The sequence below is a fragment of the Notolepis coatsorum genome (genome assembly GCF_963971535.1).
Source record: "Notolepis coatsorum genome assembly, chromosome: 1".
In the NCBI taxonomy this organism is placed as follows: Eukaryota; Metazoa; Chordata; class Actinopteri; order Aulopiformes; family Paralepididae; genus Notolepis; species Notolepis coatsorum.
The window spans coordinates 27,107,897-27,134,588 of record NC_140165.1 but is presented as its reverse complement, the minus strand read 5'-3'; the positions used below and the strand labels follow the sequence as shown (position 1 = coordinate 27,134,588).

Sequence of the window (26,692 nt, the reverse complement as noted above, 5' to 3'; positions counted from 1 at the left end):
GATCAGTACCAATGATCAGTCAATATACAAAATGTGTGTATGTGTAACTATTAAATTCCAAAAAACTAGTAGGCGGCTGGGTGGCGCAGCGGACATTGCACTCGTTACCAACGCAAGAGACACCGGGTTCGACTCTGGCTGTCTGCATTGCCTCCGGCTTGGGCCAGCCGTCATACTAACTCAATTGGCAGAGTTAGCGGGTGGAAGTCGATGGGTGGTAATCTGGACGTTGTGGACAGCGACTCCTACAGGTCGGTTGGGGATGCCTGCACAGCAGAGACAGGAAATGGCGGGGGTAGTGTGAGCCTCCCACACGTTACACCTCGCCAATGAGAGTCCGCACTGGCAGGTGAAAAGATGTGACAGGCTGCCTCCTCGTGTATCGGAGGGGACACGTGATGCAAGGCTTCTATCCTCCATACAACCGGCCAGTGGGGGGCATATGCGAGCAATGTTCAAGACAGGGGAGAATTGGCACAGTGAAATGGGAGAAAAAGAGGAGAAAAAATGGATAAAAAAATATATATATTCCAAAAAATGCAATTGAACCATATTTATTCAAATATCAGAACAAAGTATGTTGCTAATGGTGCATTTTGCGTTGCTTACAATTTTCAAATCCCAAATAAAAGTGCAAGTAGAAGTTTTATGTACCAGTAAATGCATGTTAAATAGATTAAAAAATAAAAACTGGGGCTCAACAGTAAAGTGTACGCATTTCAGAAAAATTAAATAATAAAAACACAAGTGCCCATCTTCCTTAATATATACACAAATATTTTCAATACATTCTCTTGGCATTTTATAAACACAAGTTGATGATTCATGTCAACACTCAGTAGTGAAAACTGTACATTGGCTACAAACAAACAAAATAATCATTTTATTTTCCTTCATTCAATATAATTCCATGGAAAGAGATATATTATGGTAACGGAATTCTTTAAGCCTTCTTGTTACAGTAGTAGTTCTTAAGTAGTGTGAAGTACAAGAGAGTACCAGCGCTAGTTAAATACGTCATTGTCAGTGTTCACTTACTAAAGTAACAGGAGTGGTTCAAATATACAGTATGGTACCAATGGTACAAATAAACATATTGATACAAGTAAAAACATAAATATGGCAACGACACAAAAAATAACGACAGATTGTTAGCACAAGTGCAACACAAGGTGCAACACTCCTTAACGCCCCCGACTGTCCACACTCTCTTCAATACAACTAGAGGTATTAGATTATATATTATTGTAGAATCCATTAGCTCTGTCCACAACCATCCTAAATCCAAGCATGTACCCTGTACAAGAACGTTTGAATTCAAGACATCTTGCGAACAGTAATTCAGCGAAGGCCTTACATGAAAACGTCTCCATTTTAGGCAAACACTGCTTATCAACATGACTTCTTTTTTAAAATAAAATTATTTGTTTATTTATTTTAATGGGGACATATTACGGAAAATGGGTTTTGCTTAGTCTTTGTATGGATTTTGTCAGTCTGAAGTGTTATTTAAGTGTTGGGGTGAAATGACATCACTCATTGCTGTTTGGCCAGGGTTTAAAGTCTTCAGATTCAGATTGATGATGTCACAATGGGATTAATTAGTCAGGAACATTGCTTATCTCTTGTACTGCCCAGATTGTAAAAGCCTCAGGGGTGTGGGCTAGCCAGGCTGGGAAGGAATTATTATATATATTTTTTTAAATAAATGTGTTAGAAAATAAATGTATATTAGATTTAGACTCGTTTCTTTGCACAAAACATGTCTCAGATTCAAGGAAGTCTTATTTAATAATATATAGCCCCTTTAAAAGGAGAGTGTGCAGTTTGTTTCCTCATAGGATTTATACTTTATTTAGACAGTAGGACGGCTGACGGGGAGACGCAGGAGTGTAAGTCGTGGTGGGATTTGATCCCAGGCCAGCGGGGGTCTAAACCACAACACCTTCTTTAGCTCTTTGTTTTTCATGTTTATAGAACTGTGACCTTGCGATACCGTGGGACGGAATCACTGCTTGAACTCAAACGGCTCCGGTACGAGTGCTCTGCCTGGACGTCCAGTGCGCCGTGGCGGCTGCAGGCAGGGTTTACAGGTCGGCACGTCGGGAGGGGAGTGGCTTCTTCACATGTTGCAGTACAGTAGCATTTCACTTTTTAAACAGTCTTGGGGTGGAGGGGGCTGGAGAGAAAAGAGTCTCTTAGTACCCTAGTTGAACATGATGGACCCTGGATCCTGGTTCATCATCTGGGCCATATGCCGGAGCACGTCCTTCTTAGTGATGATGCCGAGAAGACGCCTGGAGACACAGGAGAGGAAGAGGAGGTTAAAACGTCATCATCATTTACAGGTACAGTAGAGTTTAGAGTGTGCAGGCGCGGCGTATCCACTCCTATAGGCTATAGGGGAAGAGGTCTTAAAAGGTAGAATCTGTAATGTCAATAGGGATGTGCAGGGCGGCTAGGTGGTGCAGTGGGCAAGGCGCTCACCACCAATGCAGGAGACGCTGGGTTCGATCCCAGCTCTCCGCATTGCTATCAGCTTGGCTGGTCGTTCATACTAATACAATTGGCAGTATTAGGGGGTGGGAAGCTGATGGGTGGGGATCGGACGGTGTGGACAGCGACTCCTACAGGTCGGTTGGTGCGCCTGCGCAGCAGAATCAGGAAGCGACGGGGGCGGCGTGTCCCTCCCACGCAGACCCCCGCCGCTGAGAGATCGCGCTGTGCAGGTGAATTTTTTTTACTGCTGCCTCCTCGAGTACCGGAGGGGACACGTGATGTAAGGCTTAGTCCACATTGCAGCCGGCTTGTGGGAGGCATAGTCTAACAACGTTCGAGACAGGGGAGGGTAGAATTGGACGATACGAAATTGGGATGGGAGAAAAATAGAAAATGGGAGAAAAAGTAGATAAAAAAAAAAAATAGGGATGTGCATAATGGTTATTTTGAGAGCCGGCTATCCGCTGTCATTAACAGGTTAGCCATGTTTTTCCCCCCCAAGTAGTCTGCCATGCGCACAATCTGCCCATTTGACATTCTAATTCATTCTCTCTCTCTCTCTGTGTGAGTGAGACGCCGTCTCTCGGAGCGAGGGGTTCAGTGGGGATAAGGGGGAGGCGTTTAGGGGGGAGGGGTTCAGTGGGGAAGCGTTCAGTGGGGATAAGGGGGAGGCGTTTAGGGGGGAGGGGTTCAGTGGGGATAAGGGGGAGGCGTTCAGTGGGGATATGGGGGAGGCGTTCAGTGGGGATAGGGGGGAGGCGTTCAGTGGGGATAAGGGGGAGGGGTTCAGTGGGGATAGGGGGGAGGGGTTCAGTGGGGATAGGGGGAGGCGTTCAGTGGGGATAGGGGGAGGCGTTCAGTGGGGATAGGGGGAGGCGTTCAGTGGGGATAGGGGGGAGGCGTTCAGTGGGGATAGGGGGAGGTGTTCAGTGGGGATAGGGGGAGGGGTTCAGTGGGGGGAGGCGTTCAGTGGGGATATGGGGGAGGCGTTCAGTGGGGATATGGGGGAGGCGTTCAGTGGGGATAGGGGGGAGGCGTTTAGGGGGGAGGGGTTCAGTGGGGATAGGGGGGAGGGGTTCAGTGGGGATAGGGGGAGGGGTTCAGTGGGGATAGGGGGAGGGGTTCAGTGGGGATAGGGGGGGGGTTCAGTGGGGATAGGTGGGGGGGTTCAGCGGGGATAGGGGGAGGCGTTCAGTGGGGATAGGGGGGAGGGGTTCAGTGGGGATAGGGGGAGGGGTTCAGTGGGGATAGGGGGGGGGGTTCAGTGGGGATAGGTGGGGGGGTTCAGTGTGGATAGGAGGGGGTTCAGTGGGGATAGGGGGGAGGGGTTCAGTGGGGATAGGGGGAGGGGTTCAGTGGGGATAGGGGGAGGGGTTCAGTGGGGATAGGGGGAGGGGTTCAGTGGGGATAGGTGGGGGGGTTCAGCGGGGATAGGGGGAGGCGTTCAGTGGGGATAGGGGGGAGGGGTTCAGTGGGGATAGGGGGAGGGGTTCAGTGGGGATAGGGGGGGGGTTCAGTGGGGATAGGTGGGGAGGGGTTCAGTGGGGATAGGTGGGGGGGTTCAGTGTGGATAGGAGGGGGTTCAGTGGGGATAGGGGGGAGGGGTTCAGTGGGGATAGGGGGAGGGGTTCAGTGGGGATAGGTGGGGAGGGGTTCAGTGGGGATAGGTGGGGGGGTTCAGTGTGGATAGGAGGGGGTTCAGTGGGGATAGGTAGGAGGGGTTCAGTGGGGATAGGGGGAGGGGTTCAGTGGGGATAGGGGGAGGGGTGCAGTGGGGATAGGGGGGGGGGTTCAGTGGGGATAGGGGGAGGGGTTCAGTGGGGATAGGGGGGGTTCAGTGGGGATAGGGGGAGGGGTTCAGTGGGGATAGGGGGGGGGGGGGGTTCAGTGGGGATAGGGGGAGGGGTTCAGTGGGGATAGGGGGAGGGGTTCAGTGGGGATAGGTGGGGAGGGGTTCAGTGGGGATAGGTGGGGGGGTTCAGTGTGGATAGGAGGGGGTTCAGTGGGGATAGGGGGGAGGCGTTCAGTGGGGATAGGGGGAGGGGTTCAGTGGGGATAGGGGGAGGGGTTCAGTGGGGATAGGGGGGGGGTTCAGTGGGGATAGGGGGAGGGGTTCAGTGGGGATAGGGGGGGGGGTTCAGTGGGGATAGGGGGGGGTTCAGTGGGGATAGGGGGGAGGGGTTCAGTGTGGATAGGGGAGGCGTTCAGTGGGGATAGGGGGAGGCGTTCAGTGGGGATAGGGGGGAGGGGTTCAGTGGGGATAGGGGGAGGCATTCAGTGGGGATAGGGGGGGGTTCAGTGGGGATAGGGGGGAGGGGTTGGAGACATTCAGGGTGTAAGAAGTTAGTCAACTCCAACCCACACGTCAGCCCAAAACAAAAGCAAACAAAGCTCAATATCGAAGCAGGCTCTTTTGCCTAGAGGTCGCCGTTTGACGGCGTTACAGATTCAACCTTTTAAGTATGTCGGTGTACATGCCACCCTGCATCAGAGGTGGATTTTAACTCAAGTACTATACTTAACCCTTGTGTGGTGTTCATGTATTTTATGTCTGGTGGATCCCATTATTGGGATCTTAAAACTATAAATCCATAACAATTCATGTAAAAATACTTCACAGACGTACGTACGGCCCAGCTAGCCTAGCTGTTGGCCAGAAACACTAAGCTAGGCTAGCTGGTCCGTATCCACTTCCATTCATTTGTGCTAGGCTAGCTTGCAGCCAGATAGCTTTCAACTGAACACACAGAGAGAAAACTGATATCCATCTTCTTGTCCGACTCTGGAGAAGATGGTAAGATGGTTATTTATTTCCTTTAATGCCGGCGTGTTCCTTTAAGTAAAGGAACTGTGTACTGGCTCCGCCTGCTGGACTAGACTAGCCTACCCGCTCCTGGTGACCAGACACTGGCGCAGGCCCAGCTTCCTGAAGATGTCCACCACGGTCTCCATGGGCGTGTGGTCGGTGACGGTGAAGGGGCTGAGGTTGAGGATGCGCCGCAGCTTGAGGTGCTGAGGGTCGCTTGCAGGCAGCTGGGGCGCGTCCTCCGTGAAGTACACCACTGAGCTGCTCACCACGCCGTCCTGCTTCTGACGGGCGGTCTCTGTGGATTTGATTTGATTTGATTTTATTAGGGATCCCCATTAGCTGGTGCGATAGCAACCAGCTAGTCTTCCTGGGGTCCACACACAAAAAAACACAAAAACAATCACCATTGCAAAAAAACAAAATTATTAAAAGTCAGTACACACAATGCATAATGAACCTACTGTAACAATTAATATAGCTAAAATTACATTAGTGTAAAACAAAAACAAAAAACCACTTTACAGTGTTAAAAACAATTAAAAAACAATTTAAGATTATTTTTAAAAGTGAATCTACTGTAAATGCAGCAGAGGTTCCGAGGCAGGCCATTCCACAGAGTTAATGCTCTAAAAATAAAAGATCTCCCCAGAGCGCTGGTTCTAGGACCTGGCAATTCAAGCTGCCCACTACTGGAACCTCTAGTGTAATGCTCGTGCACAGTATTACTAAAAACAATCTGATTATGTATAAAAACAGGAGTCTTACTGCTCATGACCAACTTGAACAGCACAAGTATATTAAAAGACAATCTATTTTCAACGTTAAGCCAAGAGAGGAGAGGAAAGTTGTTTTAAAAAGGAGAAAGTCCACCCTAAAACAGAACTAGACATTTGCCGTCGGTGGTCGACAAGTGGGTATAATCCCCCGAACAGCCCTGATTCTCAATCCACCTTTTGACCATGACCCTAATCCGTGCCATTGAAGAGTACCGGTAATGTTTTTTGTTTCATGAGAATAGTGTCACCGTGAAGCCACATGACTAACGGGCCTCATTACTATTGCAAGGAAAACACATTTGTCAAGTTTGTTGGTAATCGGACAGTGTGTTCTAGGGGTGTAAAGGTACACGTATCCATACCAAACCGTTTCAGTGTGTACCATACCGTACCTAACGGCTGTGTACCGAACGAATACAACGGTATGTTAACCACTAATGGCCGCCCACCGGGGGCTGTTTTTTTCACAATCTAATATAATTATTATTATTTTTTTCTCTTTACAAGTCGATTATTAATTTCAATATAGAATATTCGTTGACAGCCCTCTACAAGTACAATTAGTTACTGCACAGTACATCACCCCTGAGTGGAACATGGAAAGCCAAACTTTCCCCCACTGTACCGAAAACCCGTACCGAACCGTGGCTTCAAAACCGAGGTACGTACCAAACCGTGGTTTTTGTGTACCGTTACACCCCACTGTGTTCACAACTTGGTAACCTTCCCGTTTACCATTTTGAGTTTTTCTGAAATTTGATTGGATCTGGCACTGGCGGCCATATGGTTTGGCCAATCGATTATCTAAATGACAGATTTAAAGATGTTAGTCGCCAGATTCCAAACAGCAAGTTTGGTGAGAATCAGGTGAACAGGCTATAGGGGGAGTAGGGAAATAATCTAAATGACAGAAATCCAATATGGCTGATTGCCTCATTTTGTTGTATGTATCCAAGTCAGATTTCTAAAATATTTTTCCAGTTAAATTATATTTCTTGTATATTATGTGTGTTCAAAGTATAGTTCTACCCATATGTACTTTTCTGAGAGTATACTTAGAAAAGCACATGTTTAGTATGAGTCATTAATATGCTCCAAGTAAAAACAAAGAAAATAAAAACAGATGTTTACCAAACTTAAGTTGTACTTTAGTAAAGTAGTAAGTATACTAGTATTTTGATGAACGACATTTTTTGAAGTAACCAAAAATACATCAAAAAGTATAATTTCAATATATTTAAGTACATCATAAGTAAAACGTTTAACATACTAAGTACAACTTACCGGTAAATGGTTTAAATTTAACACAACTTTAGTATACTTTCTGAATACATAAAATGGGGTCAACAGTGGCTCTCAGGAGGTAGCGCAGTCGTCTGGTAATCAGAATTTTCCAGGTTCAATTCCCGCTAATCCCGGGCAGCGTGTTGAAGTGTCCTTGATTTAGCAAGCTACAGTATGGTTATTTCAATAGTACATGCACCATATAGACATTCATGTTATGAGTGGGCGTGCTGCCTGTGACAAGATGGCCACCGGTGAACTACGCTGGAGACTCCGCCTTGCACCATCTATAGTTATATATATATATATCTATGGTCCTACTCACTTATGGCCAGGGTCAGGTCGCGGCGCTGGACGAAGCCGATGAGCCTCTCCGACTCGCGGGACATCACGACGGGGAAGCCGTTGTAGTCCGTGTCCTTGATGAGCGCCTCCACGTCCTCCACCGTGGTGCCGTCCTGCGTGAGCACGGCGAGCGGCGGCTCGCTCCGCCGGGGCCGCATCACGTCCGTGGCCAGCGTGCGGTGCGTGAACTCGTCCTGCACGTCCAGGTACGGGTAGCCGTTGAGCTGGATGTGAGACTCGTAGATGCCCTCTTTGCCGAAGGCGTCCGCCACCCACTTGCTGGTGACGGCGGCCGCCATCAGCGGCACGATGTACTCCAGGCCGCCGGTGAGCTCGAACATGATGACCACCAGGGAGACCGTCATCCTCGTCACCCCGCCTGCACAGCGACACACGCGGACGGGTTAACGGGGACACAGGAGAGAGACGCTGGTGCTTTCTGTTTGGGTTGCGTTCAGGGACGCACCGATGCTAAACACTGACTTTAAAGATCTGGTCTGTGACACAAGTTAAAACGGAACAAAGTAGTGCTGGTCTGTGATGTGTTAAAAAACTAAGTTAAAACAACCAAGTGTGCCCCCCCCCCCTCCTCACCCAGACAGGCAGCGGCCCCCACCATGGCGTAGAGTCCGGGGGTAACACAGTCGGCGCCGGGCCGGCACCAGTTCTTGAAGATGATCCAGTCGTGGTGGTGGTAGGCCATCTGCTCCACCGCGATGCCCACGATGCGCCCGGCGATGGCGCCCACTGCCATACTGGGGATGAACAGGCCTGAGGGGATCTAGACACAGTAGAAGTACACAGTCAGTACACAGTAGAAGTACACAGTCAGTGGACAGTCAGTACACCGTAGAAGTACACAGTCAGGGGCGGCTACGTGGCGTAGTGGGCAAGGCGCTCACCACGAATGCGGAGACGCCTGTTCGAGCCCAGCGCTCCACATTGCTTTCAGTTTAGCTGGTCGTTCATACTAATACACATTGGCCGTATTAGGGGGTGGGAAACTGATGGGTGGGGATCGGGCATTGTGGACAGCGACTCCTACAGGTCAGTTGGTGCGCCTGCGCAGTAGAATCAGGAAGTGTCGGGGGCAGCGTGAGCCTCCCACGCGTTACTCCTCGCCACAGAGATCGAGCTGCGCAGGTGAAAAGATGCGACTGCTGTTACCTCAAGTACCGGAGGGGACTTGTGCTATGTATGACTTAGTCCACATTGCAGCCGGCTTGTGGGAGGCAAGAAACAGTGTTCGTGACAGGGGAGGGTTGAATTGGATAATACGAAATTGGGATGGGAGAAAATATAGAAAATGGGAGAAAAAGTGGATAAAAAAAAATAAAAGTACACAGTCAGTACACAGTCAGTACACAGTAGTAGTACAAAGTCACTGCACAAAAGTACAGTCAGTACACTGTAGTAGTACAAAGTCAGAACACAGTAGTAGTTGTACACAGTATTATTACACAGTCAGTACATAGTAGTAGTTCAACTTGTACACAGTATTATTACACAGTCAGTACACAGTAGGGCTGTCACATTATTTTTGTAAAATTTACATAAGATTCTAACGTGAATGGGGAAATTAGAATTTGAAAAAAAAAAAAATAATAAAATAAATAATAATAATAATAATAACTTAAAAAAAGAAACGCGTATTCCAAATAATTACTGGTCATGGTTATTTTTAGTCTTGTCATTTTTATACTTCTCAGGAGTCGACCAGCACGCCGGCGTGACCAAGTGACGTCATTTGTTTGACGAGGTCTGGCGGAGAATTTCCTGATGGCCAAAGAAATAATTGAAACAGGATCATTTCAACTCGATGCTAAATAATAAATAAGGTTTTACGAATGCCTAAATTGTACTCTATTTGTATTATTATCTTTGCCATTTTTTATCACGCTAGTTGTCTTTTGGAGTGCGTTTGGAGTTGTTTTGTGCCGTTTCAAAGGAGGATTATGAGGTGAGGTAAGAAAATAATTGTTTATACATATAATTGTTTGTACATAGGCAACCTGAGGGCACATTTCCATTATTTCTAATGCTTCATGGAGCATGTTTACATTTGCTCAGCCTCATAGTAGAAAAACACATCTTCTAAAATCGTTTGTGTTGTACAGTATGCAGTATACAGTATGTACAGTATTAAAAAAAACAGTCAGGTCATATAGGTGAGACTGTGCTGAAAAGAATGATACCAAACATAGCATGGTAAAAAAAGGTAGCCAAAACGTTGAAAATAGCTTAGACTCGAGTTTTTTTTTTACACTGAAATTCAAATTCAAACTTTTCTGCAATGAATATCGAATTAGATTTCTGTTAAAGTGACAGCCCTAGTACATAGTAGTACACAGTAGTAGTACACAGTCAGTACACAGTAGCAGTACACAATCAGTACACAGTCAGTACACAGTCAGTACACAGTAGTAGTACACAGTAGCAGTAGTCAGTACACAGTCAGTACACAGTAGTAGTACAGTCAGTACACAGTCAGTACAGTCAGTACACAGTAGTAGTACACAGTAGTAGTACACAGTCAGTACACAGTCAGTACACAGTAGCAGTACACAGTCAGTACACAGTCAGTACACAGTAGTAGTACACAGTCAGTACACAGTCAGTACACAGTCAGTACACAGTAGTAGTACACAGTCAGTACACAGTCAGTACACAGTAGTAGTACACAGTCAGTACACAGTCAGTACACAGTCAGTACACAGTAGCAGTACACAGTCAGTACACAGTCAGTACACAGTAGCAGTACACAGTCAGTACACAGTAGTAGTACACAGTCAGTACACAGTCAGTACACAGTAGTAGTACACAGTCAGTACACAGTCAGTACACAGTAGCAGTACACAGTCAGTACACAGTCAGTACACAGTAGTAGTACACAGTCAGTACACAGTCAGTACACAGTCAGTACACAGTAGCAGTACACAGTCAGTACACAGTCAGTACACAGTCAGTACACAGTAGTAGTACACAGTCAGTGCACAGTAGTAGTACACAGTAGCAGTACACAGTCGTAGTACACAGTCAGTACACAGTCAGTACACAGTCAGTACACAGTAGTAGTACAGTCAGTACACAGTCAGTACACAGTCAGTACACAGTAGCAGTACACAGTAGTAGTACACAGTCAGTACACAGTCAGTACACAGTAGCAGTACACAGTAGTAGTACACAGTCAGTACACAGTCAGTACACAGTAGTCAGTACACAGTCAGTACACAGTAGTAGTACAGTCAGTACACAGTCAGTACACAGTAGCAGTACAGTCAGTACACAGTAGTAGTACAGTCAGTACACAGTCAGTACACAGTAGCAGTACACAGTAGTAGTACAGTCAGTACACAGTCAGTACACAGTAGTAGTACACAGTCAGTACACAGTAGTAGTACAGTCAGTACACAGTAGTAGTACAGTCAGTACACAGTCAGTACACAGTAGCAGTACAGTCAGTACACAGTAGCAGTACACAGTAGTAATACAGTCAGTACACAGTCAGTACACAGTAGCAGTACAGTCAGTACACAGTCAGTACACAGTAGTAGTACAGTCAGTACACAGTAGTAGTACACAGTCAGTACGTCATGGTCCTCACCTACTGTAAATGGTACCTAGACTCAGTACGTCATGGTCCTCACCTACTGTAAATGGTACCTAGACTCAGTACGTCATGGTCCTCACCTACTGTAAATGGTACCTGTCCTCACCTACTGTAAATGGTACCTAGACCACAGTCAGTACGTCATGGTCCTCACCTACTGTAAATGGTACCTAGACACACAGTCAGTACGTCATGGTCCTCACCTACTGTAAATGGTACCTAGACCACAGTCAGTACGTCATGGTCCTCACCTACTGTAAATGGTACCTAGCAGTACACAGTCAGTACGTCATGGTCCTCACCTACTGTAAATGGTACCTAGACCACAGTCAGTACGTCATGGTCCTCACCTACTGTAAATGGTACCTAGACCACAGTCAGTACGTCATGGTCCTCACCTACTGTAAATGGTACCTAGACACACAGTCAGTACGTCATGGTCCTCACCTACTGTAAATGGTACCTAGACACACAGTAGCAGTACGTCATGGTCCTCACCTACTGCAAATGGTACCTAGACACACAGTCAGTACGTCATGGTCCTCACCTACTGTAAATGGTACCTAGACACACAGTCAGTACGTCATGGTCCTCACCTACTGTAAATGGTACCTAGACACACAGTCAGTACGTCATGGTCCTCACCTACTGTAAATGGTACCTAGACACACAGTCAGTACGTCATGGTCCTCACCTACTGTAAATGGTACCTAGACACACAGTCAGTACGTCATGGTCCTCACCTACTGTAAATGGTACCTAGACACACAGTCAGTACGTCATGGTCCTCACCTACTGTAAATGGTACCTAGACACACAGTCAGTACGTCATGGTCCTCACCTACTGTAAATGGTACCTAGACCACAGTCAGTACGTCATGGTCCTCACCTACTGTAAATGGTACCTAGACACACAGTCAGTACGTCATGGTCCTCACCTACTGTAAATGGTACCTAGACACACAGTCAGTACGTCATGGTCCTCACCTACTGTAAATGGTACCTAGACACACAGTCAGTACGTCATGGTCCTCACCTACTGTAAATGGTACCTAGACACACAGTCAGTACGTCATGGTCCTCACCTACTGTAAATGGTACCTAGACACACACTCAGTACGTCATGGTCCTCACCTACTGTAAATGGTACCTAGACACACAGTCAGTACGTCATGGTCCTCACCTACTGTAAATGGTACCTAGACACACAGTCAGTACGTCATGGTCCTCACCTACTGTAAATGGTACCTAGACACACAGTCAGTACGTCATGGTCCTCACCTACTGTAAATGGTACCTAGACACACAGTAGCAGTACGTCATGGTCCTCACCTACTGTAAATGGTACCTAGACCAAACTACAGGAGGCCTTGGTTGATGTTTAAAGATGTGTGCACCGACCTTCATGCCGAAGGTGAAGATGGTGATGACGATCTTGAAGACCAGCGCCAGCGCCAGCTGCCAGAGGGCGTTGTAGACACCGGGCCCCGCCGGCCGGTCGGGGATGTCGTCCCCGCCGGCCGGTCGGCTCATGTTGGGGTTGTTGACGTAGTCGCAGAGCTGCGACGACTCCAGCGCGCCGCAGTCGTTGAACAGCTCCGAGATCAGCTCGCTGGTGCTGCGGCGCGTGTACGGGTTGGGGAAGGCCAGCACGGCGGTGATGGCCGTCACGGCGATCACCTCCAGGACCGGGTACTTGCCGAGCAGCGTGGTCTTCCGGCGCCGGCACCAGGCGATGTTGGCGCGGATGAAGAGGGTCCCCCAGAGGCCCCCGAAGACCCCGAGGAGGATGAAGGGCACGAGCTCCGCCATGTACCACGGCGTGTGGTACTCCACGTAGAACAGCACCAGGCGGCTGTTGCCGAACGGGTTGATGGCGCGCAGGGTGAACGCCGCCACCAGGGCGGCGAAGAACGACCGCCACAGGGTTTTCAGAGGGAAGTAGTAGCTCACCTAGAGAGAGAGAGAGAGACAGACAGACAGAGAGAGAGAGATACAGACAGAGAGAGTGAGGAAGAAAGAAAGAGTGTGAGAGAGAGACAGAGAGCCTTTAATGATTGAAATGAGAGCAGTGAAGGAGTGTAGTAGTGAGAGGTGGGGTGATATAGAGACCATACCTCTTCCAGACTAAACAGGACTCCTCCTATAGGAGCTCCAAAGGCCACCGACACCCCAGCGGCTGCTGCTGCAGACAACACCTGCAACGACACCCCCCTCCATCAGACACCACTTGTCACTCATCGTCTGTTAGTGTGTGTGTGTGTGTGTGTGTGTGTGTGTGTGTGTGTGTGTGTGTGTGTGTGTGTGTGTGTGTGTGTGTGGTGTGGTGTGGTGTGGTGTGTGTGTCCAATGTCGAGTGGACCTACATTAGCCACCAGGCTGCGCGAACACTTTAGGCAACCAACATGCGCTTCCGCGTTGCTCTGAATTGCTCTGATTGGCCGAGCGCGCGCATGCGCATGAGCCGCGACGCGCTCCTCAGAGGCAGGGATACTAAGCTCCCCCTTAACACTTTGACTGCCATGAGACGTCTTTTCACGTCATTGCTGGCCATACTCAAGTTGCCGGGGGACGCTGTACAGCGTCCTTATATCAATATTTCAAAAATCTGCGATCGGATTCATAATGCCCCTCTGCTGGCCTGAGATCCACCAGCAGGACCCACTGAGCTCTCTGGCGGTTCAGGAGCGCCATCTGGTGGCCGATCGGCGCAATCGCCAAACAGGATGTTGAATAGAGGTTGTCCTAGACGACCGTAGTACTTCCGGCGCTCGCTATAGGTCCCGCGACTCTGGCTCGTCACACTACACAGTGATCGATTGCCAATAACTCGATAAACAACATGATTTGGACGTATATACCATTATACAAGCTGGAGATGGACCGGGTAAATTTACATCCCATAATGATAAGATTTCAACTCGACGATGATCGCCCAACGGCGCGCGGAGACTGGGGTGAGTTTCAGCGTGTAACGTTACCGTCTTCGATACTAACTGATATTATCAACATTTGACCCGCATTAGATGATTGGTATAACGCTGCCCACGGAATTATAAACGCCCCCTAGCCCATCCGGTCAACATCAGATGACGTGTAGTAACTTCTAGAAGTACGTCTAGTTGGAATTTTTTATATCGCGCTGATTGCCATAAAACTTTATTGCATCATCAATATAATGCATTTGGGGCTATAGATCACGTTCTGGAGAAAGCTGCAGAAAGAGATGAAAACATACTTATACATTAGACCATACTTTACTATGAATATGTGAATGAAAAAGTTTAACGTTGCTACACAATGAACAATACATATAGGACTTTGAATGGGCCCCAATAATGGCAATGTAGCAATAGAATTTAAAAAGTTATAGCCATGCAAAGAAGGGGTACTTCTCCATAGACAAATAGAGCCGGCAACCTATGGTATATCATTAATTTAACCCAAGGCAACCAAAGTGTTAAGCTCCAGGAGAGAGGAGAGAGGCTGAAAACCCGCAGTTCTTGCCCGACTGATGGGAGCCGAATCCCGGATCCGATTTTTCTGATGAATACCCCCAAAACATGGAGGTCCCAAACGCATGGAAGTATTGATTGCGCCGTAACGAATCATTAAAAAAATATACCGTTAACTGGAATATGTTATGCCTTTACACATATGTTGGATTATGTAATTGGTTTGTCATGACAAACTAATAAAAAATCGCGATTTACCCGGTGGCTACAACAACGCACAGTGACTTGCAAACCGCAGTCACGTAAGGGGCTAGTAGTCACTGTGTGTTGTTGTAGCCACCGGGTAAATCGCGATTTTTTATTACATAGCTGTACATAGCTCGTCATGACCGTATTGTGGACATTGTGTCTGATGCGGTACAAAACATCTCACCATCTAGTGCAGCAATGTACAAGCATACTAGAGTGCTACCAGAATGGTTTGGTTTTACCAATGATGTCTTTGCTAACATACCAAATACACCTGATTGTTGTTTTTGTTGACACCAGCCACAAGGAGGTGCTAATCATAGAAGTAGGCTGTGCCTTTGACCCGTCTTTGACCTGTACATGGACCAGGCTTTCCGGGACAAGTATATAAAATACCAACCACTGCTCAATGTGATGGCCAGCCTTGGGTACAGGTGTATATAGTGTACTTGTATTCAGAAGTATTGGCCATGTATACAAATGCACCATGAGCGGTCTGAGAATTGCTGAAATGTCTAAAAGAAAAGCCAAACAAATTGCTACTATTGGCAGCTTAGCCGCGTGGAGAAGTGTTCAGTGCTGCTTGGCCCCGATATATTTGATTCCCTGTTTATGCAATATAATTTGTGGAACCAAATAAAGTATTCAAATGTGTGTGAGATCAGCATAGCTCGCTTGCCATATAGACTGACAGCAGGCCAGGGACATGACTCCTTCATCCTTGCTGTACTTGGAGAAGAGGCTACAGTAGAGAAACAGTACACACCCCTCTGCGCTTGCCTTCATCCTTGCTGTACTTGGAGAAGAGGCTACAGTAGAGAAACAGTACACACCCCTCTGCGCTTGCCTTCATCCTTGCTGTACTTGGAGAAGAGGCTACAGTAGAGAAACAGTACACACCCCTCTGCGCTTGCTGTACTTGGAGAAGAGGCTACAGTAGAGAAACAGTACACACCTCTCTGCGCTTGCCTTCATTCTTGCTGTACTTGGAGAAGAGGCTACAGAAGAGGTTGCCACAGCAACAGGCCACGTGGACCAGGGGCCCCTCTTTGCCCAGGCTGAGGCCAGAGGACACGGCCAGCACCAGGGTGACCGTCTTGATGAGCAGGGTCCACTTCCCCAGGTAGCCCCGGATGATGAAGCCACTCAGGATGGTCTTGATCTGCCAGAGGAGTGGAGAAGCCATCAACGCCAATGATCAGTGTAGGGCTGCGTGCAACAATAACCCTGTTACCGCAGTAATGGGAGGCATAATAATAATAATAATAATAATAATAATAATAATAATAATAATAATAATAATAATAATAATAATAATAATGTTTGGTCGGTCCTCGTCAAGTCGTAAATGTATCATGTGACCAAATCGTATATATGAGGTGATAGTGTTCAGAAAGTCAGGACCAATCAAATCCAGCAGGTTCAGTCAAATTATTTTGTGCTATTTGTGCTAGCTTAACCGGAAAAGGGACAAATAATGCAATATTTTGTCAGGCAAAATGTAAGCTAACTGTATGTTTATTTAGGCTAGAAACAAAACGAAAAAGAATAATCACAAAGATCTGATCAACAACAGAAAGTTGTCATTCAAGTACAAGTTGGCTACATAGAATGCCTGAATGTACTCCATGAGCATTGTTTATTTACACAGGCCTACTTTTCCCATTTAGCATGTTTAAAGTCGAGTGCCTGCTGGGAACTCCATGCAGTTTCAAATGTATTGTTCAAATGTTTCACGAGTTATTATATATTAACCATAATGTTCATCGTCTTAAATTGATGAATGATTTGTAAATGCGCTGACCTCAGGTATCCCCGAGCCACAGGCGTACGGGGCGAACACTCGTACCAGCGACACGGCCAGGAAGGAAAACAGAAGAGCCCAGAGAACATACAGGAAGTAGTTCAACACATAAGCTCCAGCTCCCTGTAGACAAGAAATAATAACTTTCAATAAACAATAAACACAACAGTATATCGGTGTGTTTAGTATCACTCATCTGTAGCAAACAAGCAAATACAAAAATAATAAATACAAATACGTATGTTAAATACAATTTCATGTTATATTATATAGGGATGCGTGATATATCGGTGACGGACGATGATTTTTTTCATATATCGGTATCGGTCTGATGAGCAAAACTGGGCCGATGTGAACAAATTATGATTATTTAATTGTCTAGCTGCCATTGTGTGTGTGTGTGTGTGTTTGTTTTTATTTTTTGGACTCAAGACAGGATAGCTCAGGTTTAATAAGAGTTACTAGTAAGACTGTCAGGACTCAAGACAGGATAGCTCAGGTTTAATAAGAGTTACTAGTAAGGCTGTCAGGACTCAAGACAGGATAGCTCAGGTTTAATAAGAGTTACTAGTAAGGGGGCGGCTACGTGGCGTAGTGGGCAAGGCGCTCGCCACGAAATGCTGGAGACGCTGGGCTCGTCAGTTCGAGCCCAGCGCTCCACATTTGCTTTCAGTTTAGCTGGTCGTCCGTACTAATACACATTGGCCGTATTAGGGGGTGGGAAACTGATGGGTGGGGATCGGGCGTTGTGGACAGCGACTCCTACAGGTCGGTTGGTGCGCCTGCGCAGTAGAATCAGGAAGTGTCGGGGGCAGCGTGAGCCTCCCACGCGTTACTCCTCGCCACTGAGAGATCGAGCTGCGCAGGTGAAAAGATGCGACTGCTGTTACCTCAAGTACCGGAGGGGACTTGTGCTATGTATGACTTAGTCCACATTGCAGCCGGCTTGTGGGAGGCAAGAAACAGCGTCCGTGACAGGGGAGGGTTGAATTGGATGATACGAAATTGGGATGGGAGAAAATATAGAAAATGGGAGAAAAAGTGGATAAAAAAAAAAATAGTTACTAGTAAGTAACTGAGTTGATTAGTCGACAAATAGGTCCTTAACACATTCGGGGCCAACCACGTATATATACATGTTTCGGATCCAACGCTTGATGGCCAACCACGTATATATACGTGGTAAGGTTGTTTTGGCTTTTATTCCATTGTAATATCCTACTCAATGTCATCGAGCAGCACTGCAGATTTACCCTACTCTTGGAATTCGAAAAAGTGCATTACCTGCCAGATCCTCGTAGGGGCGCTGTCTCGATAATGCAGTGTTCCCCGTTACAGACCGGTGTTTTTTTTTTTTTATGAATGGACTTTTCTGTTAGCCTAAAGCTATGCGTGTAGCCGATGGCCTGGAATAGTTTTTGGGACGCTGAATTCAGTATGCAGTAAAGGAGTAAAGGAATATATCATCAGCCAATGGACATATGGATCTACCAGATGGCGATCGATAACTGGGAAATCCTTTTTGCAGTCCAACCAGCCACAGGTAAGAGCGATTTGACGTCAATTACAGCCCGATCAGGCCTTGCTCTCATAGCCATCCACCCGGTCAGCGAATAAGGCTACTGAGGCCAATGCCGTTATTGGTAATCAATAATCAGAAACGACGTCCCCCGCGCCCCCCCTTTCATGCATTCATGGTGGACCATGATACCGACAATATGCATTTTGAGTTTTAGCTCTAGCTTGTCTATAGCCGAAACGCCATTTGATTTAACGTTATTAGCTTAGCACCCTATATCTCGCGTTCCAGGAAATACCCCAGAACATTCTGCTATAACGTTCATATTCACGACGCTATAAAATGGGAACGTATTGATGATTTTTTTTTTTATTTAAGGCATATTGAAGGGACGGTTTATAGTGTCAATTGACAATGAGAATGGACAGATAGCAATAATATAAAGTATAGATTTAGCTCTACAAACAGCCTCACGCACAATGAAAGTTTGTTTTGATATGCTGGCCATAGAGTGGGCCCCGTCTAATCCCAATGGCCCCGAATGTGTTAAGGTTTTACTCGACTAAGACTTTCAGTCGATTAATTGTTAATTTCTTTTTTTATCTATATTGGTGATCTTTCACCAATATGAAAATGTACAATGTCTACATATTACAAATAAGTAATATATTGATGTATTTATAAATAAGTACATATATTACATATTAAAACTAATTTAACTAGTGGTGAGTGCACTCACCGTGACCACAATCATTGTTAGTTTGTTATTTAGTTTGTTTTGGACTTTCGCCAATACGAAATGTAAATATATTACTTATGGCTATAACATAACGTACACTATGTACCTTTTTTCCTGTGGTCGATTAGTACTTTATTTATGTTTTTCGACGAGACCGTATTGCCAGCAGATATATGTTTGCCGATATATATCTGCCCAATTTTGCTAATCGGATTGATAGCGATATATGAAAAGATCCCCATCATCAGCCGAAACTGACATGGTCACCGATATATGGTGGATCTGTAATGTATGTATATATATTATTATTATTATTTTTGGATGGTGTACAGCAGAGGATGTCAGGGGGACTTAGGGTCATGACCTCAGAGTGTCCAGTCATCAACTCGGCCCACTTCTGCCACTGTGGACACTTGTCGCGGTCTTCGAACGTGGTCTCGTTGGACGTCCAGCAGCACTGCTCGTGGCTGTAATAGAACGCAGACAGGCACACGCCCTCCTTCAGGTCCGTCATCCAGTCCACGGCCAGGTCGATCACCCCAGCGAGCGTGCCTGGTCCACGGGATCACCGCCGGCGCACAGAAGGGGTCACATAGAGACGAGGGAACATGAGATCCACTCAAACATGAGATCTACTCAGACATGAGATCTACTCAAACATGAGATCTACTGAAACATGAGATCTACTCAAACATGAGATCTACTCAAAAAGGTATTTAACCTTCCTGAGATGTACAATCTCACCTCCTCACAGTGCCTGTGCAGCCGTGCTTATTCACTGTGTCCATGGAAACGGCGATGAACCATAAAATGGTAAATGGTGCATTTTATATAGCGCTTTTATTTAGTTTAGTTAGTTATTTAGTTATTTTTAGGAACCTAGTAGCTGACTCACACCTAAAAGGACAATATACAGTACTTACCTTATGCATACTGCACCTTATGTGTATACTGTATACTTCATCAGAGCATATATTTAGCATTTAGCATTTTTAGATTATATATTAGATTAGATTTAGATTATTGGATTATTAGATTATATATTGTAACTATATTTATTGTAGGGCAAATATAACTGAGGGCATACAGTACATACCCTCATCTTGCACCTTGTTGCCCATATGCGCATATCCAGAGTTAATTATATTGTTATATTGTTTACACTGCCTTTTTATTTTTACTTCTCCACTGTACTATAATTCTATGACCTGTACATGTCTTCTACTACCTGTACCCCCCCCCCCCCTCCCCCATGCTGCTATGATGCCTGAATTTCCCCAAGGGGATCAATAAAGGAATATCTCATATTATCTTATCTTATCTTTATCCAAAGCGCTTTACCATTTTGTTCCCTTCACTCACACATTCACACACCGACGGTGGAGGCGACCATGCAAGGTGCCAACCTGCTCATCGGAAGCAATTAGGGGTCAAGTGTCTTGCTCAAGGACACTTCGACACGCTGCCCGGGAGGAGCAGGAATCGAACCGGGAATCTTCCGACTACCAGACGACCGCTCTACCTCCTGAGAGCCACTGTTGCCGCCAAGGTATGGTTTCCTTACACAAAAAAAGACTATACCACTGCATTACTCATACATTTTCAGACAAGCTTATATTATTTGGTTATTTGTGATACTACATGCACATGAATGTCATTGGCGCCTTTTCTTTCAAACTAATTGGGTCACAGAGGTGAGTTTTAGTTCCAGTAATACGGCACTTGCTATGGCAGAGGCTGTGTGACGTGGAGGCAGCTCTGCTTGAGAAGGAGTGCTGAACGCTACCTGAGAGCAGCATCACCTCCCTACCTGAGAGCAGCATCACCTCCCTACCTGAGAGCAGCATCACCTCCCTACCTGAGAGCAGCATCACCTCCCTACCTGAGAGCAGCATCACCTCCCTACCTGAGAGCAGCATCACCTCCCTACCTGAGAGCAGTCCTATGAGCAGCATCACCTCCCTACCTGAGAGCAGCATCACCTCCCTACCTGAGAGCAGTCCTATGAGCAGCATCACCTCCCTACCTGAGAGCAGCATCACCTCCCTACCTGAGAGCAGCATCACCTCCCTACCTGAGAGCAGCATCAGCTCCCTACCTGAGAGCAGCATCACCTCCCCACCTGAGAGCAGCATCACCTCCCTACCTGGCTGAGAGCAGCATCACCTCTCCCTACCTGAGAGCAGCATCACCTCCCTACCTGAGAGCAGCATCACCACCCTACCTGAGAGCAGCATCACCTCCCTACCTGAGAGCAGCATCACCTCCCTACCTGAGAGCAGCATCACCTCCCTACCTGAGAGCAGCATCACCTCCCTACCTGAGAGCAGCATCACCTCCCTACCTGAGAGCAGCATCACCTCCCTACCTGAGAGCAGTCCTATGAGCAGCATCACCACCCATCCTGACCAGGCGTCCAGCAGGCTCTTGATCAGCTCCCAGACAGACTCCTTACTCTTGCTCGTGATCTGAGGGAGACAGACGACATCATGTGACGGACGATGCAATGAAAAATATTATTCATGGTAAGTGTTCCTCAGATTAATTTGTGTTGTTGGCCCACCGCAATATGAGTACATGAGACAGGCCCACCACAAATAAAGAGTTCCCAAACTGATATAACAACACATTAACCAGGTTTCTTGTAAATGGACTGCATTTATATAGTTATTTTATCTAAAGAGCTTTACAACTTATGCCTCACATTCACCCATTCACTCACACACTGACGGCGGAGGCGACCGTGCAAGGTCATCAAGAGTAGTTAGGGGTTAAATGTCTTTCTCAAGGACTACTTCGGACACGCTGTTGGAAGGAGCCGGAATCGAACCGGGAACCGTCCTATTACCAGGCGACCACTCTACCTCCTGAGACACTGTTGAACCCTAACGTTCTGATTACCAGACGACCGCTCTACCGCCTGAGCCACTGTCGCCCCACAAACATGTGTTGCGTGTACGTAGTTGTTTGCTTCTGCTAGACTGTGTATGTTGCCGCTACAGTAGAACCTCCTTTATCCTCATTCTGTTGTTTGTTAGGCTGACATTTTTGGATTATTGAGATATGCGTGAAAACACATGGGAGCACTTCTGAAGTATGTTTCCCACGGTGCTACAGACAGCTGCTATGCTACCCTGAGCTGTAACTGGCAAAGTATGGACATTCTAGGTGGGATGTTTTGTAAGGATGTTTTGTTAGTACGCAACGCGTGGTTCATGTAGGCGCTTCTAGCGTCAAGGTAGTTGGGGTGAATCCCGCCGATCTCCCAAAGGCACCCCCTCCGAGGGCATTATCCTGCTTGCACTTGCACCATATTGACAACAACAGTCCCGCTAGCAGCCAAGTTGCAGATTGAGATCCACAGTATTACACACTAATTAGTTTCCCCCTCCAGGCAGTCAGACACATGAACAAATAGCACGAACAACCTGTGACTGAGGGGAAACAGTGCTACCTTACAGCAGTCACTGCTGCTGATTTTCTGTTTATAATTTTGTTTTTTTTAACCAGATAAAAAAGCATCAAGACTAAATCTAATTTACAATGCTGACCTGGCCAAGAAAGCAGCAATGTTTCCACAATGGTAAACACAACAAAAATATATAAAACACAGAGAACAACACAACAAAAAGCAATCACTACATTGTGCACATTTGGAACAATAAAAAACCAAGGTACGTTACTTATTACTACATGATCAGCTGGTGGTAAGCACCTCAGATAACATCCGTTTAAAACTGGCTAAAGGAACAAGTGCCATCAGTTTGAGGCTTGACTGAAGATCATTCCAAGATCAAGGACCAAAATAAAAAAGAATCCTGATCTGAACACAATACTGACCTGCACACAATACTGATCTGCACAATACTGATCTGCACACAATACTGATCTGCACACAATACTGACCTGCACAATACTGATCTGCACAATACTGATCTGCACAATACTGATCTGCACACAATACTGATCTGCACAATACTGATCTGCACAATACTGATCTGCACAATACTGATCTGCACACAATACTGATCTGCACAATACTGATCTGCACACAATACTGATCTGCACACAATACTGATCTGCACAATACTGATCTGCACACAATACTGATCTGCACAATACTGATCTGCACACAATACTGATCTGCACACAATACTGACTGCACAATACTAACCTGCACACACCACTGATTTGCACACAGTACACGTATAATCGTCATTTGATATATATTTTCTATTCTTAATTGCCATTACTACTGTATATGCTGCTTAAATAGTTGTTATTGTTCACTGTTCTTGTCTGTACTACTGTGTGGTATTGCTGCTAGGAGGCCAAGGAGCCTAGAAACAAGAATGTCACACCTCTACTGTAAAAGGACAGGGATGTGACTAATAAACCACTGTTACACTTAGAGTACCTGCTAGTACCTACTAGTGTTATACAGAGTACCTGTTAGTACCTACTAGTGTTACACAGAGTACCTGTTAGTACCTACTAGTGTTACACAGAGTACCTGTTAGTACCTACTAGTGTTACACTTAGAGTACCTGCTAGTACCTAGTGTTACACAGAGTACCTGCTAGTACCTACTAGTGTTACACAGAGTACCTGCTAGTACCTACTAGTGTTACACTTAGAGTACCTGCTAGTACCTAGTGTTACACAGAGTACCTGCTAGTACCTACTAGTGTTACACAGAGTACCTGCTAGTACCTACTAGTGTTACACTTAGAGTACCTGCTAGTACCTAGTGTTACACAGAGTACCTGCTAGTACCTAGTGTTATACAGAGTACCTGCTAGTACCTAGTGTTACACAGAGTACCTGCTAGTACCTAGTACATTACAAAGAGTACCTGCTAGTACCTAGTACATTACAAAGAGTACCTGCGCTAGTACCTAGTACATTACAAAGAGTACCTGCTAGTAGTACCAGTGTTACACAGAGTACCTGCTAGTACCTAGTACATTAGAAAGAGTACCTGCTAGCCCATTGAAACCGGGAAACACATTTGTGTGTAGTATATGCAGGCTATATATATAATGCATTCTTAGCAGGCGTTTTAGGTCTAAATGGGCTAGTACCCAGTGACCACCGTTACACATAGAGTACCTGCTAGTACCTAGTGACCAGTGTTACACAGAGTACCCGCTAGTACCTAGTGACCAGTGTTACACAGAGTACCCGCTAGTACCTAGTGACCAGTGTTACACAGAGTACCCGCTAGTACCTAGTGACCAGTGTTACACAGAGTACCCGCTAGTACCTAGTGACCAGTGTTACACAGAGTACCCGCTAGTACCTAGTGACCAGTGTTACACATAGAGTAATCTATGTGTAAATTACAAACATCTCAAAACAAGCTAGTCAGACTACTGCTTGACCTGACTCCTAGAACCCACCTCACCCCTGCCCACTTTGACAACCTAGGATGGCTTAGAGTAGACGACAGAGTACAGCAACTTACAATGGGCCTGGTCTACAAGATACACTACGCGACCAAGGTACCCATGTACATGTCAAAATACTTCCCAAAGGTCAGTGAATACCACGATCACAACACCAGAGGAAGCTCCACAAATCATGTAAAACCCAGATTCGGCTCAAACAAGGGACTAAACACGTTTCGCAATTATGCCACATCAATGTGGAACGCCCTACCTAAAGCTGTAAAGGAATGTGAATCACTACCCACTTTCAAAAACACTCTCAAAAAACACCTACGTGAGACTGCAATTCGAAACTGGCCCCTACAAATGTCCTAACCTAGTTGTACAGTAAATGACCAAGTTAGGCTTTGTCAGTATTCCAATGTACAGTGTAAAATGTGTGTGTGTCCCCTACCCAACCCCCCCCCCCCCCCCCCCCACCTCCAATGTACAGCCCTCACCCACCCACCCAACCCCACCCCACCCACCCAACCTCCTCCAATGTACAGTTTCTATGCCAAATGTATATACACTCTTTTTCTGGACACTTTTGTATCACAAACAGTACTGTATTTGCAAATCTGATATGTCATAAATGTATAGATGTAGCAGTACTGTCTATCTGTATGTCATGTATGTCATATATGTTATGATGAATTGAAAATGGGGGACCCTGATGTAAACAAGACGAAAGTCTTTCTCTGGTCTGCATCCCCTTAACAATTGTATGTACTGAGCTGTACTGTACTGTACCCATTCTGCAATCTGTTAATAAACTTTTCAATCAATCAATCAAAGCTGACTGTGACCATGACAACCAATTAGTTGGTCCACTCAGGGCAGGTAGCTGGTTTTGCCACAGAACTTGACCATACCTTCCCGTGGCCCATATAGCGGGTTCTGCCATACCTTCCTGTGTCGATCAGTGTCCCTGGATTTCTCCCTCAGCCAGTCAATGGTGTGGAAGTCCTCATATGTGCTCACGTCTGGGAAGGGCTCGTCCAGGAAATCCATAAGATTCCCTGCTCCGTTCATCTCCTCAGTGGGAGTGGCACTGCTGGCACCTGACACAGAGAGGGACAGACATGACAGCTTGCCTACCCACTGAGAGGATCTACATTATTATGATTTATGTAACTACTAGGTACACAGTGTGTACGTCATGTTCCTTTCAGTCTATTCTACAGACAACAACCAGATCAATTGCTTGCCGACGACAGTTTTTTGTATTATTAGTATTATTTCAACTAACTAGTATTGCTAATAATAATATTCTCTGACATCGAGACTAGAAAACATAGCTTGGTAGCTGCTGCACAACAATTCATGTCCTGCAACGTTAATATGCATGCACGAAATAATATTGTAGTTAGAGGTGTTGCAACTGTATTCGCAGGTGAATAACTGAGTGGCATTAATAAGCATATTGCGACTATAAAGCTCTCAACTCTGTACAGTAGCAACATTGCACGCTAACGATACAGCAGAGCGTATCTTGACTTGATCCTAGCTAACATCTCTTTACCTTCACTGGCGGCCTCCATAATTTCCCAGGTCGTTCTGTTTAATAAACGACGAGAGGCTATATCTATTAACGGGTTTATCTGATCTCGATTTGCACGGACATTTTAATCAAATATTGAGACAAAAGTGCATCCTTTTTGCACAAATCAATAGGAGCGTCAGAGGTGTTCCTCCTTTCCCACAATGCACCCGTTCAAGCTGTCATCTACGTGCTCCGTTTACAGTGACGTCACCATTCAACAACTCATACTATTAATAGTTTTCAATAATAGACCAAATTTCATATAGAAAAATATGTATGTTTAGGGTTGAATAAGATAATATCTGTTTATGAATATGTGTTCAGTAGTATTGAAAAATGAGTGAAAATATGTCAAGTTATACTTTTTTTTTTTTTTTTTTTTTAATTATTTGTAAATTATTTATTCTCGTGTGTGTTTATGTACTGATCTGTACTTATACAGGACTTGTTGAATGATATACTGATGTGTATTGCTGTATACACATTACACATGTAATGTTACATTTTGTAATATTCAATACAAATAAAATAAAAGGTAAAACTGGAATATTTTTATAAACTGGAAACTGAAAACAACAAAAAACACTGGTCAACTCACTTTAGTTTAACAGGGTTGCTACAAAGGGCA

The 26,692-nt window shown here is 45.8% G+C and overlaps 1 protein-coding gene across 2 annotated transcripts; it reads right to left on the bottom strand.

Moving 5' to 3' along the window:
• Positions 1-538: 538 nt before the first annotated feature.
• clcn4 (chloride channel, voltage-sensitive 4) lies at positions 539-26,207 on the bottom strand. 2 transcript variants are annotated; one of them, XM_084318191.1, is made up of 12 exons: positions 26,044-26,207; positions 25,428-25,582; positions 21,458-21,557; positions 19,454-19,641; positions 16,832-16,954; positions 15,983-16,189; positions 13,441-13,521; positions 12,725-13,276; positions 8,308-8,494; positions 7,694-8,092; positions 5,387-5,603; positions 539-2,297 (listed from the first exon to the last, which is right to left on the bottom strand). In XM_084318191.1, exons 1-12 carry the CDS (start codon positions 26,060-26,062, stop codon positions 2,207-2,209), a joined length of 2,319 nt encoding a protein of 772 aa, XP_084174317.1. In that variant the 5' UTR covers positions 26,063-26,207; the 3' UTR covers positions 539-2,206. The 2 variants fall into 2 exon arrangements, with proteins under 2 accessions (XP_084174317.1, XP_084174318.1); XM_084318192.1 differs by lacking the exons at positions 21,458-21,557; positions 25,428-25,582; positions 26,044-26,207 and adding an exon at positions 21,020-21,036.
• Between the last annotated feature and the right edge of the window lie 485 nt (positions 26,208-26,692).